This window comes from Amblyraja radiata, chromosome 15 (genome assembly GCF_010909765.2).
Source record: "Amblyraja radiata isolate CabotCenter1 chromosome 15, sAmbRad1.1.pri, whole genome shotgun sequence".
NCBI classification, from domain to species: Eukaryota; Metazoa; Chordata; class Chondrichthyes; order Rajiformes; family Rajidae; genus Amblyraja; species Amblyraja radiata.
In genome coordinates this window covers 9015902-9035862 of record NC_045970.1, presented here as the reverse complement: position 1 = coordinate 9035862, position 19961 = coordinate 9015902, and the positions used below count along the sequence as shown (strand labels likewise).

Below are 19961 nucleotides of genomic sequence, written 5' to 3'. Positions count from 1 at the left end.
AGTTCAACTACATGGGTCTCTGCTCAAATGGAAGCCGAAGCTGAAGTAGTTGCTCTCTTGCTAGAAGCTGCCACCTTGGAGAAAAAATATGAGATTGAGGAACAAAAAGAACAGCTGAAGAGCGAGGCTGAGGAACGAAGTGAACAGCTGAAAAGGCAAGAAGAACAGCTGAAGAGAGAGGCCGAGGAACGAGTGTAGCTGAAAAGGCAAGCAAAACAGCTGAAGAAAGAGGCTGAGGAACGAAAAAGGCAGTTGAGGAAGGAGAAAGAACAGCTGGAATTAGATACAAAGTTGGCAGCTGCCAAGGAAGATACTGGAAGGTCAAGGTACAAGATGCGGCTCGAGAATATCTCAGAAGGAGAATTCCTTGGTCCAAGGAGCTAATCTACAGCCAGAGAATATCTGGCATGACTCCGAACGAGTACTGAGTAGGTGGATGGGCGACAAAACTTCATTTCAGCAACAAGGAGCTAGACCAAAGCAAACAACTTTTGAGCTGTCTGTTGAGGCTGCAGGGCTGTCTATTGAGGCTCGTAATAAGTCAGCGATCCAGGACTCTTCTCAGGGGCCCAATACACAGGCTTGTGCAAGCCAAGATTTTCAGAGGCCTGTTTATTATCCATTTGCACCCAGCAAGGGACAAACAACTAACAATGGGACTCGTGACAAAACTTACCCAGACCAGTAGTCTTTCCAGAGGCCTGTTCATCATCCATCTGTGCCCAACCAGGGCCCAACCGGAAGTGGCGGCGCTGCCTTAGCAGCTGCGGCTCGCCTGAAGTCGGTTTGTTTTTTCTTTTTGTTGTTGTTTTCTTGTCCTGTTTTAGTCAGTTCATTTTAGTTATTAGGTTGTGTATGTGTGGGGGGGGTGGGAGAAACTTGTTTTAGTCTCTTCCTTCGGGGGGGAGGGGATACAACTTATTCTTGTCGTATCCTCCGTCTCCGTCTGCGTCTGCGCTGAGGCCTAATGGCGGAGCTGGCGGCCTCCAATTGGGACCGACCTCGAGGCAACGGAGGCAGAGCCAGCCAGGACTTACCAGCGCGAGGCTGGCCGACTTCGGGGCTGTGGCGGCGTTCTGGCGGCGGCAGCCCGACTTCGGGGCTGTGGCGGTGGCCCGATTTCGGGCCATGGCTGCGATCCGGCAGCGGCGGCCCGACTTGGGGGCTGTGGCTGCATTCCGGCGGCAGCCCGACTTCGGGGCTGTGGCGGCATTCCGGCGGCGGCGCCCCCCGACTTCGGGGCTGGGGCAGCGTTCCGGCGGCGGTGGCCCGACTTCAGGGATGTGGCTGCGTTCCGACGGCGGCGGCCCGACTTCGGGGCTGTGGCGGCGTTCCAGCGGCGGCCTGACTTCGGGGCTGGGGCGACGTTCCACCAGCGGTGGCCCGAATACGGGGCTGTGGTGCCGTTCCGGTGGCCCGACTTTGGGCTTGTGGCGGCGTTCCAGCTGCGGCGACCCGACTTCGGAGCCTCGGAGGTCACAGGTTGGTGATCTGCTTTTCCGGAGCTCCCGCGGCAACAGCTTCGTCCGCTGGACTTGAGGGCGGCAGCTTCGACCACCAAGGAGTTTGAACCGGCCCGTTAGCGAAGCTCGGATTCAGCCGCGGGACTGACTTACCATCACCCGGCGGGTTCACAACATCGGAAGACTGGATCGCCTCAGCGCAGAGGGAGAACAAGGAGGGAAGAGACAAAGACTTTACGACTTTTGCCTTCCATCACAGTGAGGAGGTGTCTGGTGTACACACTGTGGTGGATGTTAAATGTGTGTTTTTGTAATTTTATTATATGTATGACTGCAAGGCACGAAATTTTGTTCAGACTTGAAGGTCTGAATGACTATAAAGGATACTTTACTTATTTTTACTTTATCTCAAAGTGAATTCTATGAATTGGTGAGGAATCAAACAAGAATCAGCGAGCTCCTAGCTCAATAAAATCTCTCTTCCACCTGACTTCCAATGGAAATTCCTAAGTATGATGGTGATCCTTTGCAATATGAAACTTTCATAATACCGTTTCACGAAGGAGTGGAAATGAAAACTACTAATGAAAGAGATCGCTTACAATTTCTGGAGTACTACACAAGCGGTTATGCAAAGCTTGTAATATGTTGTCGAAATCTGCCTGCAGAGGAGGGCTATCAAATGGCAAGAAAATTGCATAAAGAACATTTTGGTAACTACTAATTCATACATGAAGAAGGCCTATGCTTGGACAGCTATCCAGGCAGAAGATGTGAAGGCATTGCATGTTTGCGATATTTCTTAGAGGTTGTTGTAGCTCAATGGGAAATCTCGACCACATAGAATAAATGAATATTGTTAGTAATATGAGAACTATCAATCTAAAACTGCCCGAGAGATTTAGAGAAAAGTGGAGGGATAGAGCAGGTCTGATACTGGAAGTTTCCTGATCTGGTGAGTTTTGTGGAAAGGGAAGTATGGTTAATATCAAATCTACGCCATGGGAATATTCAAGATCCTAAACCAGCAATTGTTAAAGGTTCTACCTTTACTAAAACAAAAGGAAGATCAGGACCTAAGGAAAGCAGTTCTGTAGAAACGACAGGAGGAATGAAAGATGCATCCACTATTAAGCAAAAAGGGTTCTGTTTGTCATGTGATGAGGTTTGTCACACCATAAGGTGGTGTCAAATTCAAGAAGAAGGAATATAAAGAAAAGATGGACTTCTTAAAGGAGAAGGGAATCTGCTTTGGATGTTTGAAGAAAGGACACATGGCTAGAGACTGCAAGTCGTATAACTTGGAATAAGTGCAGACAAGATCATCCTGAATTACTTCATACTGAACAGAAGAATATGGAAAAAAAGCCGGAGCAAATAGACCAGGAGGAGAAGCCAGCTATGAGTGATGGTGTTACCTCACCTCAGATAAATGCGCATATTGAGGTCGGGGAAGAAACCTGTATTTTCTCCATCTTCCCAGTAACAGTAAGGAGCAGCCAGGGGAATACAGTGTTGTAAACATATGTATTTTTGGATCATGATAGCTAATCTACCTTTTGCACAGAAAGCTTGATGAGAAGGCTGGACATCACAGGAGAAAAGCCTAAGTTTCTTGCGTACCATGAATGAGGAGAAATACTGCAATAGTCATCATATTACAGGTATGGAAATATCTAGTCTGGATAAAGACAGTTTTATACAAATATCTGATGTGTTTACACATGAGACCATGCCTGTTTCTCATCTAAATATACCCAAGCAAGAAGACTTGAAACAATGGCCTTACTTGAAGGATTCAAGATACCTAAAATAAATTCTGGTATCGACCTACTTATTGGAACGAATGCTTTGAAGGCAGTGGAACCTAAAGAGTTTATCAGTAGTCAAGGAGATGGACCATTCGCTGTGAGAACCGTACTCGGATGGGTTCTCTATGGCTCCTTGAGAAGGAACAACAAAAGCAGGAAACAGAATAACCACCCTGCTGCTGCTGTCAATCGACTATCTGCTGTTAAATTAAAAGAACAAGTAATACAATCACGACTTCAATGAAAGTACCAGTAGGGAATCAGAGATGTCCAGAGAGGAGTTAGAGTCTTTGGATATTATGAATCACGCAGTAAAGATGATAAACTGACATTATGACTAGACTTACCTTTCAAACAGGAAAGTGTTAGCCTGCCGAATAATAGTCGCATTGCAGAGCAACGCACCCAGAATCTGAAACGCAAATTTGGCAAGAATATGAAATATCATGATGAATATACATCTTTCCTAAAGAACATGATTGACAATGATTATGCCAAAATGGTACCAACAGACCAGCTAAATCAAAGTGACGGAGAGCTTTGGTATATTCCGCATCACTGGGTGTATCACTCGAAGAAAGGGACCTTGAGGATGGTCTTTGACTGTGCTGCAGTCTTCAAAGGAACATGACTTAACTGTCAACTACTGCAAGGTCCAGACCTTACCAACTCACTCATTGGAGCTCTCATTAAGTTCAGACAAGAACAGATTGCTTTGATGGCTGATATTAAAGCAATGTTTCATCAAGTCAAAGTATCAGAAAAGCATACCGACTACTTCTGATTCCTATGGTGGCCTGATGGTGATGCACAACAGATCTTGTTGAATACCAGATGAAGGTACATTTCTTTGGAGCAGTGTCATCACCAAGTTGTGCAAACTTTGCATTAAGGAAGACCGCCGAGGACAATAAAGCACACTCTCCAGAAGAAGTGACAAACACAGTAAAGAATAATTTCTACGTGGATGATTATTATCCATGTCTATGGAAGAGGAAGCAATTCAAATCGTGAAACATCTGACCTCTTTGTAATAAGGGAGGATTCATGCTATCTAAGTGAATCAGCAACAGCCATGTTGTATTGGAGAGCATTCCACTACATGACAGAGCCAAGGAGGTCAGGGAATTGGATTTGGACAAAGATAATCTGTCAATGGAAAGGGCACTGGGACTGCACCAGTGTGTCGAAACAGATGTGTTCCAGTTCAGAATCTCGATTCAAGAGCGACCATGTACTAGAAGGGGTATCCTATCCGTAATTGGTTCTGTTTACGATCCTTTGGGATTTCCCGCACCATTTACACTGCCAGCCAAGTTGATTTTGAAGGATCTTTGTAAGAAAAAACTTGGATGGGATGAGAGTATAACGCAAACTTCCTCTCAACGATGGACAGAATTGTTAGCAAATCTCAACAAGATCTCAGAATTCAAAGTGGACCGGTGCATGAAGCCTGCAAACATTAGTCGAATCAGATATGTACAGCTGCATCACTTTTCAGACGCAAGTGAAAGTGGCAAAGGTACTGTTTCATATCTAAGACAGGAAAATGATAACAATGAAGTACATGTTGCATTCTTAATGGGAAAGGCCAGAGTGGCCAGAACCAGGGGCCACAGTTTAAAAATAAGGAGTAAGCCATTTAGAACGGAGACAAGGAAACACTTTTTCTCACAGAGAGTGGTGAATCTGTGGAATTCTCTGCCTCAGAGGGCAGTGGAGGCAGGTTCTCTGGATGCTTTCAAGAGAGAGCTAGATAGGGCTCGTAAATATAGCGTAGTCAGGGGATATGGGGAGAAGGCAGGAACGGGGTACTGATTGGGGATGATCAGCCATGATTACATTGAATAGCGGTTGCTGGCTCGAAGGGCCAAATGGCCTGCCCCTGCACCTATTGTCTATTGAAGCAAATGGCAATTCCCAGAATGGAACTTACTGCCGCAGTCTTACAGTGCTTAAATACTTTAACAATAAGAACAAATGTTTTCTAACAAAGCTTGAACTGGGATTTGAAATCTCTGCAAATGATCCAGACCTATGTTCACTTTTATCTCTCTTAATATAGAACAGAGAACACAGGAGAGTACAGCGCAGGAATGGGCTCTTTGGCTGACAATGTCCAGGTAAACAGAATCTCCTCTGCCTCCACATCCTACAAATGGTATCCTCCATTTCCTGTATATCCACGTGCATATAATAAACCTCTTAAATCCCACTATCATATCTGCCTCCATCATCAAACTTGGCATATGTTCCAGGCACTCACCGCTCTCCAGGCACTTGAGTGTGTGTGTGTGTGTATCTAAAAATATTAACGAAAGATTTGTACAGTTCTATCAACATTTATACACATCTAAAACTTCAGCGGAAACGATAAAATTTAAAGACTTCCTTGACAACTGTAATCTTCTGTCACTTAACGTGGTGGAACGTGAAGAATTAGGAGCGCAGATCACAATAAAAGAAATCGAAGAGACTATTAATTCATTGAAGAATGGTAAAACGCCAGGCCCGGACAGGTTTAGTAATTAATTTTATTTAAAAAATTACAATTTTATCTCCCCGCGTTTACAAGCCCTTTATATGCACGCATTTAAAGAACAGACCCTACCACAAACTTTAGCCGTATCAACTATTACACTGATACCCAAAAAAGATAAAGATCTCGAAGAGCCGGGATCATATAAAGCAATTGCCCTGCTAAATACAGATCAGAAAATATTAGCTAAAACCCTGGCAAGAAGGCTAAGTAAATATGTTAATAAATTAATACATTCTGATCAAACTGGATTTATACCTAAGAGACACTCGTTCAACAACTTGAGACGTCTGTTTAATATAATGTACTCACATAGAACGATAAAAGAAGACATCAATTATTTCATTTAAATGCAGAAAAAGCATTTGACCAAGTAGAATGGAAATATCTTTTTACAGTATTGCAAAAATTTCAATTAGGAGAAAACTTTATTTCATGGATAAAGTTGCTATATGACAAGCTGATTGCCAGAATACTGACTAATCAAATACTCTCAACCTAAATTTCAGCTATCCAGGGGCAATAGCCAGGGGTGTGCACTATCACCCCTGTTATTTGCCCTTGCGATTGAACCTTTAGCAGAAAATATAAGAGAACACCCGAATATTCATGGCTATAATACTAAATATTCTAATAATAAAATATCATTGTATGCAGATGATGTACTACTATATATCACTAATTCCCAAGTTAGCATTCCAAATATACTAAATCTTATAGAGGAATTCAGTTCCTTTTCAGAATATAGAATAAACTGGAACAAAAAAAGTGAAATTATGTCAATAAAGCCTCAAGATCCGACACACCTTCTAAAATTCCCTTTTAGAATTGCTACGGAAAAATTTAAATATCTTGGAGTTTACGTAACTAGAAAATATACTTCTCTATTTCAAGCAAACTTTCCACCATTAATTACCAAACTAAATGCCCTTATTCAATTTTGGAAAACGCTTCCGATTTCCCTCATAGGTAGAATAAATGCCATAAAGATGATCTTCCTTCCACAAATCCAGTACCTACTTCAATCAAAACTGATTTATCTCCCTAAATTTTTTTTTTAAACTCGATTCTCTGATCACAAACTTTATTTGGGATTATAAAACACACAGAATCCATAAACGACATCTATGTAAACCCAAAGAAACTGGCGGATTGGCTCTCCCCAATTTTTTGTACTATTACTGGACAACGAATATTAAAAACATAATCTATTGGATGGACATGCAAACAGGTAAACTGGCTAATAATGGAGAGAGAAGATTGTTCGCCCTTTAATATAGGCGCGATTCTTCTCTCTCCACTAAATCTGAAGAAAACAGTATAAGAGAAAAATCAGATTATCCATAGTACTCTACGAATCTGGAAACAAGTGAAGTCAACCCTTAAACTGAGAAATTTATCTCTTCTCTCACCAATCGCCAATAATTCCTCGTTTAAGCCGTCTTCTAGACAAGACGTTCACATACTGGGAAAGATTAGGAATTAAAAATACTGGGAGATCTTTATGAGACGGGAACTCTTCTCTCATTTCAAGAATTACAGTTGAAATATCATCTGAAATGTAGCCAATACTTTAGATATCTTCAAATACAAGACCATCTGAAATCATATACCCAAGACTGTCAATATATGGTTCCAGACATACTAGACGAATGCATGAATAGAAACTCGGATTCAAATAAGTTAATATCGTACCTTTATAATACCCTTTTAAATATACAAACCCCATTGTCGGAAGTAATTAGACGAGCTTGGGGAGATGAACTCGGCCTAACAATTTTAAAAGACCCCTCTACACCCTCCCAGAGGACGGAGGGAGGGAGAAGAGGTGGGGAGGGGGCACTTCCTCTCTGCCCCCCCTCCCTCTCAGCCCCCCCCCTGCCTTTCTGCCCCCCCCCCCTTCCTCTGTGCCCCCTACCTCTCTAGGGAGTGGTGAATATTGGGACCTATGGGTGAGTGGTGTAGTATTTCATTCGGGAAACAGCCCCTGTAATGCTGTGCCCCCACCACCACCCCCCAATCTCTACCCCCTCATCTTCCCTCTCCACCCCCCCCCCCCCTCTAGCTGCGCCTGCGCTGTTGAGGGTTATGCGTGAGTGGTTAGGGAGGGGGATGGGATAAAAGGAGCGAATGAATATTAATATATCAAGGGGGGGTTAGTGTGTATAGGGGTGGTTAGCATGTATATGACGCCTAAGGCCGACCCCCCCCCCCTTCACAACCACGCGTTGGGGGAATAGACCCAACGGATCTGCACTTGGTCTAGTATACTTTTAAAACTCTGTGTGTGTGTGTGTGCGTGTGTCATTTTGCCTGTGAAACGTATCTCCTCGAAAACCAGACGACAAAACAGGGAAGTGTTTACATATTTCAGTAGAGATTTTCCTTGTGATTTTAGAAATCCACTCCTCTGTACATTTGGTACATTATTTTCCTGACTTTTTAATTAAAATTGTTGACCAATCTAACTTTTTTTTAAATATGACCGCTGCCCAGCTGCTGGCGTTACAATAACAGTGAATGTTTTACATCTTCCGGTAGAAATTTTCCTTATGATTTCAAAAATCTAATCCTCTATAAATTTGGTCCATTATTTCCCAAAATATTTACTAACATTTATCACCAAACTGACATTTTTTTAAAATATAAAGGTTGCCCAGCTGCTGACCTCACAATGCCTTTCCACGGGGCCCCGCCCCTCACCCCCCCCCCCCCCCCCCCGCAGCTCTGGATTAATGCAGCTGCTGTCAACGCGCATGCGTAGTTTTCCACGAGGTACGTTAGCCCCCCCACCCACCCCCTGTTCTTCAAAAGGCGCAGAAAGATCGAGAAAGTTCTGCAGAACAAAGATTCTACAGCTCAGCTCTGCTATAGGATATTTGTTCTGCAGATCCCGACCTCAGAGGCGCCTCACGTGCTGAAGCTTCTCCGCGCCGCCCGTGCAGCTTGTGAAGCCCTGCCCCTCCCATTCCCCGCCCGCCTGCTCATTCCAGCTGTGGGTTTCCAGAGTCAAGCCGGTGCTGTCTCTCTCCGTTGTTCGCAGCCCACTCACTCGCCCGGCTCCCCGTGCCACCCCTCCTTTTCTCACCTCCTCCCCTCTCCTCTCTACACGTCACAGGGGACGACCTCCTCTCCGTGTCCGTGTCCGAGGCCCGATCCTCTGTAACGCTGGCGGAAGCTTTTGGCAGTCCTCAGCAAAGCCTACAGCTCGCTATAGGATCTTTGGTCCTCAGATCGCTCTGGGCTCGCCCCGCCCCACTCCTCTCTCTCTCTCTCTCTCTCCCCTCTCTCTCTCTCCCCCCCCCCCTCTCTCTCCCCCCTCTCCCGCTCTCTCTACCCTCACTCTCTCTCTCCCCCTCCCTGTCCCCCACCCCCTGCCCTCCCTCCCCTAAACCCCCTTCTCCCCTCCACTACCCTCTCTCCCCCCCTCTCTCTTCCCCCCTCTCTCCTCCCCTCTCTCCTCCTATCTCTATCTACCCTCCTCCCCACCCTCCCTCTCCTCCTCCGCTCCACAGGGCGGTTATGGGGTAAAAGGAGCAAATTAATAATATGAATATAATATCAAGGGGGGTAGTTAGTGTGTGTGCGGGGGGTAGTTACTGTGTGTGTAGGGGTGGCTAGTGCGTGTGACGCTGCGTGCCACCCCCCCGCAACCGCGCGTTGGAGGAACAGACCCAATGGGGCTGCACTTGGTCTAGTTTGTTTTAAAACTCCTGGGTCATTTAAAAACATGAAGATTCAATTACATTTCCAGGTTTTAAGTTAGTTTTATATATTCTCTCTTTAAAAGGTTTGAAATAAATCTTCCTATTGTAAAATGATCTTAGCGATGTCCAGGAACATTGAAAATCTGTGCTAGGCCAGTTTCATGGCCATGCTTCTTCTGGAGTTCACATCTGCCGGGATTACATTGTTCAAAGGTCTATTTCTGATCAGGAACTTTTTGTTTAGTTCCACCGCCCTTTTTACCAACAAGTTCGACTTCTTGAGCTTCAGAAATAAGTTCTGGACAATAAGGAACAAAGCCTGTAAATAGGGAGCCTGTAAATAGGGAACAAAGGCTGTAAAGTCTTGGCCAATAATTGCAATGCCAGTTCATTCCAATAGGTATGCCAAATATTTTGACTTCATACTTGATCTAGTTAACAGTTAGCTTGATCATATCTACTACAGTCCTATAGTCCATGGGCCAGAGGGGCCTACCGTGCACGCCCCACACCCACCCCCCCCCCCCCCCCCTATGATCCTACTTCTTGGGAGTCATTTTGTTCATTGGTATCTCTTCTGTCGGAAAAATGATGTTCTCAAGAAAAAAACTCATTTGGACTATGTTTATTAACCCCTTATTTCAATCTATGTCAAATAAATATTTTTTAATAAAAGAAAAAAGATGTTATCATTATATACCCAGTTGGCAAACAGAAATGTCTTCTACTTTCTCTTAACATTTCACACTTAACATGTTTCTCTTAACATTTCACATTGAAATTTGGCTGACTGACTTCATCATCATGGAAGATAGTCAACAGAGAGGGGAGAATAGGGAGAGTATAGAAACAGTCGAGTGTGAACAAGCGGCGACAAGTCTGTATTGTTCATTGTCCAGGTTCCAAATGAGGACCCTTCACGTAAGAGCAAGGATCCAAAAGAACGCTTGAACATTTTGAAAAGCATTCGTGATCGACGACTTTCCCAACCTCATGGCGCTCCATTTAGAATGGAAGAGGCTTGCAACCTCATTCCTGAAGACATTTCAGATGTACACGGTTATCATAGAGACTGCTACCAAGTTTTTACGAAGAATCTCAATCGACTGACAGAGACCTCAACTGATATCGCAGGTCCTTCAACTTCATGTCCTTCCAGATCTTCAGTTGATAAAGTCATATTTGAACCTGATTGTATCTTTTGTAAAATGAAAGGCCCAAAATCAGTGAAAGTGAAAGGCTCTTGGACAACCAAATATACATCAATGTTTGAATTTGGTGGTTGGCATAATGTTGTAGATGTTGCAGAGAGGATTGGTGATGAAGAGTTACTTCTAATGCCCCTGTCCCACGTAGGAAACCTGAATGGAAACCTCTGGAGACTTTGCGCCCCACCCAAGGTTTCCGTGCGGTTCCCGGAGGTTTTTGTCAGTCTCCCTACCTGCTTCCTCTACCTGCAACCTCTGGCAACCACCTGCAACCTCCGGGAACCGCACGGAAACCTTGGGTGGGGCGCAAAGTCTCCAGAGGTTTCCGTTCAGGTTTCCTACGTGGGACATGGGCATTAGAATCCGAGGAGATGATTTGTTTGCATCAGAAGCAAGATACCACAAAAGCTGTCGGAAGAAATACATTGTGAACCAAGAACCAGATAAATGGAAAATTAGCAATGACGAGGAAATAACCAAGCAGAGAAATATGGAAGAAGCCCACTGGAAAGCATTTGCCAGTGTTTGCAGTCTTGTAGATGAAGAAATATTACATAAGTGTAAGATTTGGAAGCCTTTGTGAGCAATATAAAGATGAACTGAAGGACACTCCGTTTGCTATCCTGAAGTACAGAGCAGGTAAACTGAAAAGTAAGCTTGAAAAACATGCGGTCTACAAGGGTAAACTATCCATTTGTAAAGTAGGTGGTAAGGATAAGTTCGAAAGCTTTTTGGTTTATAGTTCGGGGATGAGTGTAAATAAGGCAATGCAAAGTACACATGAGCTGAGTTCTGCTGATACAATTGCAGATGTAGCACATTTCCTCCACAGAATTATTACCAATGCATTTGAGGAGTCTGAAACACTTCCTTGGCCATCAACTGCAGAAGCCCTTGCAAATAGAGATGACCAAATTCCTGCTAAGCTTGAGAAATTTCTGAACTACTTGTTGGGTGGAAATCCATCTCATCAATCATGAAGAGTCACTAGACTGGTCACATCTATTGGACAAGGTATCTGTAGAGCAGCCACAAATGGAAAGTGGAAAATGTCCAAGCACATTCTGGTATAATAATAATAATAATAAATTTTATTTAATGGGCGCCTTTCAAACATCTCAAGGACACCTTACATAGTATATCGGAATAACATATAATCGGAATATAACAAGTAATAAAGACATCACAGAGACACAAATTAAAAACAGGATTCAATCCAAAAACAGAAAATCAAAAACACAGTGTGAAGAGGGAGCAGCGGCAGCCAAAGCGCGCCAGCGTCCACTCTCTCTTCACGGCAGCCATCTTGGACACAGACCTACAAGACTACAATTAGACAAAAAAAATCATCCCCCCACAGTGGATAGCACTGTGGGCGAAGGCACAATGTCCAGTCCCCACCCCATGTTCACCCCAAAGTCAGGCCTATTGAGGCCACCGCAATTGCCTCTACGGAGGCCCGATGTCCCTGGCCGTTCTCACCGGGTGGTCTTGCCCCGGCGTCGGGAGAGTCCTCTCGGCGGCTGGGCCACTTGGAACGGCCGCTTCCTGGTTGGAGCCCGCGGCTGCCGAAGCCGACAAGGCCGCGCCGGTTTGGAGCTCCCAGGCTCCCAATGACAAAGTCGGCGCCGCCTCTCCGCACTGCCGCCTTGCCGCCTCTACGCACGCCGTCTCTCCGCTCCGCAGACCCGCAGCCCGGAGTTGTTGCTCTCGGCGATCCAGCTCGCCAGAGCTCCAGCGCGTCGCTCCAGCGCGGCGACCCAGGCAAGGGATCGCCCGCTCCGCTCCAGCGCTCCAATGCTGTGCCGCCGCCGAGGCCGAGGTGCTGGGCGGTTCCCGCCAGGAAACGGCGCTCCAAGCCCGCAGGTAGGCCACGAGGACGGGTCAACGGGCAGCCCGGAGAAAAGGCTGCCACACCGACCAGGTAGGGACCTAGAAATTAAGTTTACACCTACCCCCCACATTAAAAAGACCATATCCCCTACAAACAAAAAACAGGACTCACTAAAAACTATTTAAAAAAAACGGATTTAAAACGGACGGCTGCTGGCTAGCAGCCGTTCACCAAGATGGCTCCTCCTCCTCACATGACTCTCAGACATCTCTTTCGCAGCGCTCAATCACACTCATGAACCGTCTCGGTCATTCAGAAAGCTCTTCGTTTTCACTTTTGCTTGAAACCGCTATTGCACAAGCTCTACAGCAAACATCTAGCATTCTATCTAGACAAGTAATCCGCCATCCTGTGGAGTCATCACTCTTCCATTCAGACTTTGATAACTTTGACAAATTCATTTCAAGCCTGACAAGTTCTGGTTCTGTCCACACAGCCCATGGGATTATGCTGCAGGATATCGCAGACACAGAATCTGCTGGAGATTCAATTGGTCCGGTACCATCAGTAGTTTGTACCAAAGAACGTTCCTTGGATATTCAACATGAAGGCCCTCTTCCATCATCCTATGTCAACCGGAAAGCAAATCCATATTTTCGTGTGCAGCACTGGAAGCGTGATGGCATGGATGTTTTCCCGGAAAGCGAGTAGTAAGAAAGGTCAAGAGCTTCCAGCTTGGGCTGGATTTGTCTCAGCAACAGGTGAGGTGCCTTCAAATGTGACCCCAATTGACTACTATCTTGTGATCAATCATCCCATCACGGAATTTAGTACAGTTCAAGAGTGTTTATGAGCTTCTGAAGAAGCAAGTACCAAATTCACAGACCCCAAGAAAGAGGGCAGTGTGAAAAAACACAATTTTGATATACGGGTTAAAAAAAAAGTCCAAATGAATTTTTTTCTTGGGAACATAATTTTTCCGACAAAAGAGATACCAATGAACAAAATGACACCCAAGAAGTAGGATCATAAGGGGGGGGGGGGTGCACGGTAGGCCCCTCTGGCCCACGGACTACTACATATACCATTCAATCTTAGGAATGGATTTTGAAGTTAAAGCAAAAATAATCATTCAGATATATCAAACAAGTGGAAGTTCCATCAGTGTATAATGAATAAATATTAATGCTGTGTGCTGCAGGAAACTGTACATATACATACCTGTTTATTTTTCCAAATTTCTAATTTTTCATTATATATCTCCATTTCTTTATTGAATTTATCTTCAAATTGTTGTTCTAGTTCAACAACTTCTGCAAGGTACTCCACTTCACATTGCTTTCCAAGTGATTTGTAATTCACTTCCAGCCTGTTTGCAACAATACCACATACCAAAAAGAATATTGAATTTTACATACCTTCCAACAAAAAGAAACTTCAACTTTAATTAAGAGACACCAGATGCTGAAATCTTGTGTAAAACACAAAGTGCTGGAGTAACGGGTCAGGCAGCAATCTGAAGCACATGGATAGGCGATGGTTCAGGCTGGGACATTTGAAGAAGGGCTTGACCTGCTGAGTTAGTTCAGCACCGTCAGTTCTATTCACTTTTAATTGTTTTATTTTGTTACTCGGAAACATTGTTTTTTGTAAACTTTGATGTCAACAAGGAATTCAAAATGAATTATTTATTTTAAAAGACCACCTGGAAATTAGATTGTAGCTGCCCAGTAAGCAATTATTTCCCCAGCCACATTAAAGGTAACAGTTGAAAGATTGGCAGAAAGAAGGCATTCTAAATACCTGATTTTTGAGGACTATTGCTTTCAGTTAGGGGCAGATTGAACATATTTCATTAAAATGTGCAGAGAGATTTTGGTTAAGATTGTCAACAAAGGGATTAAATGCTGATTGTCTCAATCAGTTATACTTAAAAGTAAAGGAAAGATGAATGAGATTAATTTTAAATCTAAAACAATTTTGATAGAAAGATAAATAGAACAATGAAATTAAGCAAGATGAATGATAAACACTGTAAAAATAGGCTTTTTATGAGCAAAATCTTTTTATTGCCATGCAATGAGGGAAGAATGCCTAGAACATTATTTTACAGGATGATTTAAACCTAATAGCTTTCACAGGAACCTGGCAAAAAAATGGACAAAAATGGAAATCATACCAAACAGAAAAGTTGGATAAAAATCACTTTCCCGATGAAAATAATCCTAACGTGCTATATAAAATCATTTACATATGTTGTTATTCAATGCGGGAAACTATGACCCATTGCAGCAACTTGCAAATTTCTTAGAAAATTATTGAAAATGACTAGTCAAAATACTATTTAAAAAATCCCTTTTCCTCACTTTGATGAACGAATGAAATCAGTCAAATTTGGAACGTAGAAAATTTGAGTCCATAATAAAATGCTGTATAAGCGTCAGAAAATAACACAGTTTAATTATTAAAAACAGAAAATGCTGGAAATACGATGTAGTTGAGGCAAATTCGGTAGTAAGAGAAATAGAGTTAACGATTCACGCTGATGACCTTCCATCAGCACAGTATTTCAGGGAATTACTGCATCAAAAAAAATCTCCAAAAACCATTGGATTTGAAGAATACGAGGATAAAAACCACTGCGAAATATAACTGTGCCAGATCCTTGTACAGATACATCAAAGGAAGAATTTGCCCCACCCAGTCACCACTGCAGATCAAACAGCATTGCTGCTTTGATCCATGTCTGGTTTTGCTGCTGGTGAACTGATCCATAATCCATGTCAGGTTTTCCACACCACCACCACCTCATGGTATGCGGGCAGCCATGTTGTTTTAACTTACGGTTCGGAGCCTACAGTACTCATCTTAATGATCTCTGTATGTATACAAATTAAAGTTTTTGTTATGATATATAATGACTCTGTATCGTAAGGACTTTGCACATGGTGTCGGAGGTGGGATTTCGGTTTGACTTTGGCTGTTATTTACAAGGCTTTTCATAATCTCAGACATTGCTGAAGGTTTCAGAAAAACTGACCCACTCGTTTTCGATAGCAGAATCGGGCAGCAGTGGCATACCTTTGAGCGACAGTATGATTTGTTCTTTGCTGCAACTTCTCATGACAAGTTGGCTATGGTCCGTGCAAGCATGCTCCTTCTACTCGCAGGAGATGAAGCTTATGAACGAGCACAACAGTTTGTGTATGCTGAGGCAATAACTCATCAACCTGCCGATGATGGGGCGCCGATCATGACACCGGCTGAGTCGCCGGACGACCCGGAGTGTCTCATGAGAAAGTTTCGACAGCTGTGTGACCCTCAAGCTAATCCACTCATCGAATGTGTTAAATTTTTCTCAAGATACCAGAATGGAACAAAACTATTGAATCTTCTGTTTGTGCTATCAAGAAGGCTGCAGGAACTTGCAGAATTGGCAATCTCAAAGATGAATTTAACCGGTTGGTATGTGATCTTTTTAATGACCAGCTGAGAAGGAAGCTTATCCACGATCCTGCAATAACTCTGGATAGAGCTATTGCAGTCTGTGAGACTTATGAGCTGTCGATTCAAAACGGCCAAATGCTCACTAAGGCACAGCATTCCAACGCGGGAGCTCATTGTACACATTCCAGTGTAGGAGTTGATAGCGTTCTAGCTCCGTTTCCAAGGCAACAAAGGCAGCAGCAGATGGCACTCCAATGACAGCTTGGGACCACTCACTTCTTATCTCGCAGTCAATCCAGGCACGAATTAACAAGGCAGACAGCTTAATTATCCTGCAGGTCGTTTTATTCAAGAACTAGACTAAGTGGGACCCATTGGGTCCCATGTTCACACGGGAGGGCTGGTCCCCCGACGCAATATTCCACCTCTCCACCGATTCCAATATTGGTGGCCAGTGGGGGGGGGGGGCTTTCTGGAAAGCTGGTATGGGTGTTGTTGGCTGCAGGGACTACTGGTCTCCAGAGGGCTAGTATGGACATTGTGGGCCAAATGGATTCTTGTGGTGGCAGCTCAGTCCCTCAAGCCTGATGTGCTGGCAGCTCACTCACGGCTGGTGGGCTGGCAGTTGACTCATGGCTATCCCTTGAAATTCCATTTCAAGCAGTGTGCAAGGCCACCAAATTCAAATCCATTTTCCTAACATTTCAAGCAGGGTGCAAGGCCACCAAATTCAAGTGCAGTTTCTTACCTCTTCAAGCAGGGTGCAAGGCCACAAAATTCAAGTGCAGTTTCATACCACTTCAAGCAGGGTGCAAGGCCACCAAATTCAAGTACAGTTTCATACCATTCAAGGAGGGTGCAAGGCCACTAAATTCAAATGCAGTTTCATACCATTTCATGCAGGGTGCAACAACACCACATTCAAATGCAGTTTCATACCATTTCATGCAGGGTGCAAGGCCACCACATACAAATGCAGTTTCATAACATTTCAAGCAAGGTGAAACCACCATAAAACCACACAAAACACCACACTCACAGTTCAGTGTGTTCAGTTGATTCAGAACTCAGACAGAGTTGTGACCTCTCCCTCCCCCATCATGTAGAGACTGAGCCATTTCCACACTTCCGAATTTTATAATCCCTCCCCCTTCCACGGGAATAGGTGTGGTCTTCATGGCATGATTGACAGGAGAGAGATTCTCAACATTTTTTAAACACTAATAACACTTTTATTTTTCATTGATGGGAAGAATCCTGTGCACCTGATCAGCGGAGGGGGACCAAGTAAGATGGGCAAAAATCACAGTCGTAAGTGGTAGCATTTTACCTAAAATCAATATAGTGCAAACAGGAATTTGTCAAGTTTAGACAAACAACCCTTTGCAGAGCCTTTTCACTTCAACCCAAAACCCGCCCAAACAACCATTTGCAGTGCATTTTTACATCAACCCAAACAACCATTTGCAGTGCATTTTTACTTCAACCCAAACAACCATTTGCAGTGCATTTTTACTTCAACCCAAACAACCATTTGCAGTGCATTTTTACTTCAACCCAAATAACCATTTGCAGTGCATTTTTACTTCAACCCAAACAACCATTTGCAGTGCATTTTACTTCAACTCAAACAACCATTTGCAGTGCATTTTACTTCAACCCAACAAAAAAACCCAAACTACCCTTTGCAGTGTTTTGCAACCAAAAAACCCACAAAACAACCATTAGCAGTGCATTTTTATTTCAACCCCAACCCCCCCCCCCCAAACAACCATTTGCAGTGCATTTTTACTTCAACCCAAAAAACCCCAAACAACCATTTGCAGTGCATTTTTACTTCAACCCAAAAAACCCTCAAACAACCATTTGCAGTCCATTTTTACTTCAACCCAAAAACCCCCAAACAACCATTTACAGTGCATTTTTACTTCAACCCAAACAACCATTTGCAGTGCATTTTTACTTCAACCCAAACAACCATTTGTAGTGCATTTTATTTCAACCCAAACAACCATTTGCAGTGCATTTTTACTTCAACCCAAACAACCATTTGCAGTGCATTTTTACTTCAACCCAAAAAACCCTCAAACAACCATTTGCAGTCCATTTTTACTTCAACCCAAAAACCCCCAAACAACCATTTACAGTGCATTTTTACTTCAACCCAAACAACCATTTGCAGTGCATTTTTACTTCAACCCAAACAACAATTTGTAGTGCATTTTATTTCAACCCAAACAACCATTTGCAGTGCATTTTTACTTCAACCCAAACAACCATTTGCAGTGCATTTTTACTTCAACCCAAACAACCATTTGCAGTACATTTTTACTTCAACCCAAACAACCATTTGCAGTGCATTTTTACTTCAACCCAAACAACCATTTGCAGTGCATTTTTACTTCAACCCAAACAACAATTTGCAGTGCATTTTTACTTCAAACCAAACAACCATTTGCAGCGCATTTTTATTTCAACCCAAACAACCATTTGCAGTGCATTTTTATTTCAACCCAAACAACCATTTGCAGTGCATTTTTATTTCAACCCAAACAACCATTTGCAGTGTATTTTTACTTCAACCCAGCCATATTTTCATTTTCAAACCACATTAAGCGCACTCACAGTTGACTAGACATGTGTTCACGCGACCCTCTGGCTTCCTCCATCTTGCAGAGACTGAGTGAGGCTCACCACTTCCTGGTTTTATAGTCCCTCCCCCTCCCTCCAGCAGGGGCAGCAGAGAGAATGGCTAATTTTTTTAAAACATTAATATCTCTCTGATTTTTAATCGGTGGGAAAAATCCTCTGGTTCCAGAAGGCAGGGTAGCTCTGAGCGAGGTGTCCAAAAATGACGGCCGTAGGTGGCGGTGTTGTCTCGGAAATCGCAGCAGTGAGCCAAAAGCGGTCAAGATCAGACTTTTAGTAATATAGATGTAACAACTGTGGTGGGGGGCACATGGCTAAGAGAGAGAAGTGCCCCGCCTTTGGTCAAGTTTGCCATGGGTGTAAAAAGGCGAAACCATTTCTGGAGATGTTGCAGGTCCCGACCTAACAGAGAGCAGGCAAAGCAGCCAATAAATTTGCTGCAGGCTGAGCCACGGTCAGATTTGTCCGATAGCAGCATGGACGAGAGGCCAAAGGTCGATGGAATCGTTCTGCGGGCACATTCTATTAAAACACAACATGTGCTGAATAGTGAGCTAATGGCCACCGTAACAGTAAACTATAAGGTAATCGAGATGAAAATTGACACGAGCGAAATGCAATGTTCTGTCTCGGGAGCAGTTCAATCGTCTGAGGAACGCAGAGCAATTCAAGCCCACCAATGTTACTCTTCTCACATATGGGGAAGTGAGGTCAATACGGTTGGTATTGTGAAGCTGCAGTGCCACTTTGGGAATCAACCATATAGGTTGCGATTCTATGTCGTCGACCGCAATGTTATTCCTCTTTTAGGCTATGATGCCTGCAAAGATATGGGGCTGGTTACCTTCAGCAAGGCTGTGCATCAACTAACTCCAGTTCCAGATTCTACACAGTGTATTCTCATGGATTACCACGATCTTTAAACTGAAGAACTTGGCAAGCTACCATAACTTACTCTATGTCTTTATACCCGGAGGTGCGACCTGTGGTTCGGCCTGCTCAGCGTGTATCTATTGCCATGAGAGACAGGGTCAAAGCCGAACTGGACAGGATGGTGGCATTAGGAGTTATCAAGCCTGTGTCAGAAACCACGGACGGGTGTCCTCGATGGTGGCTGCTACAAAGAAGAATAAACAGGAGATTCGTATATGTATTAATCCGAGGGACCTGAACACCACTCAAAAGGCCCCATCACCCCATGCTAACCATGGAGGACATAGCTTCCCACATGAGCAAGCCAACGGTATTCCCTGTATTAGACATCAAGAGCTCCTTCTGGCAGATTCCCCTGGATCATGCATCA

At 43.8% G+C, this 19961-nt stretch overlaps 1 protein-coding gene across 1 annotated transcript in view; it reads right to left on the bottom strand.

Moving 5' to 3' along the window:
* LOC116981653 (coiled-coil and C2 domain-containing protein 2A-like) overlaps positions 1–19961 on the bottom strand; it is a 182031-nt gene that overhangs the window by 127840 nt on the left and 34230 nt on the right. The window contains exons 8-10 of the mRNA XM_033034740.1: positions 13784–13931; positions 11071–11136; positions 3622–3686 (exon numbers count right to left, since the gene is read on the bottom strand). Coding sequence (XP_032890631.1) covers positions 3622–3686; positions 11071–11136; positions 13784–13931 — 279 coding nt within the window. The remainder of the gene's footprint in view (positions 1–3621; positions 3687–11070; positions 11137–13783; positions 13932–19961) is intronic.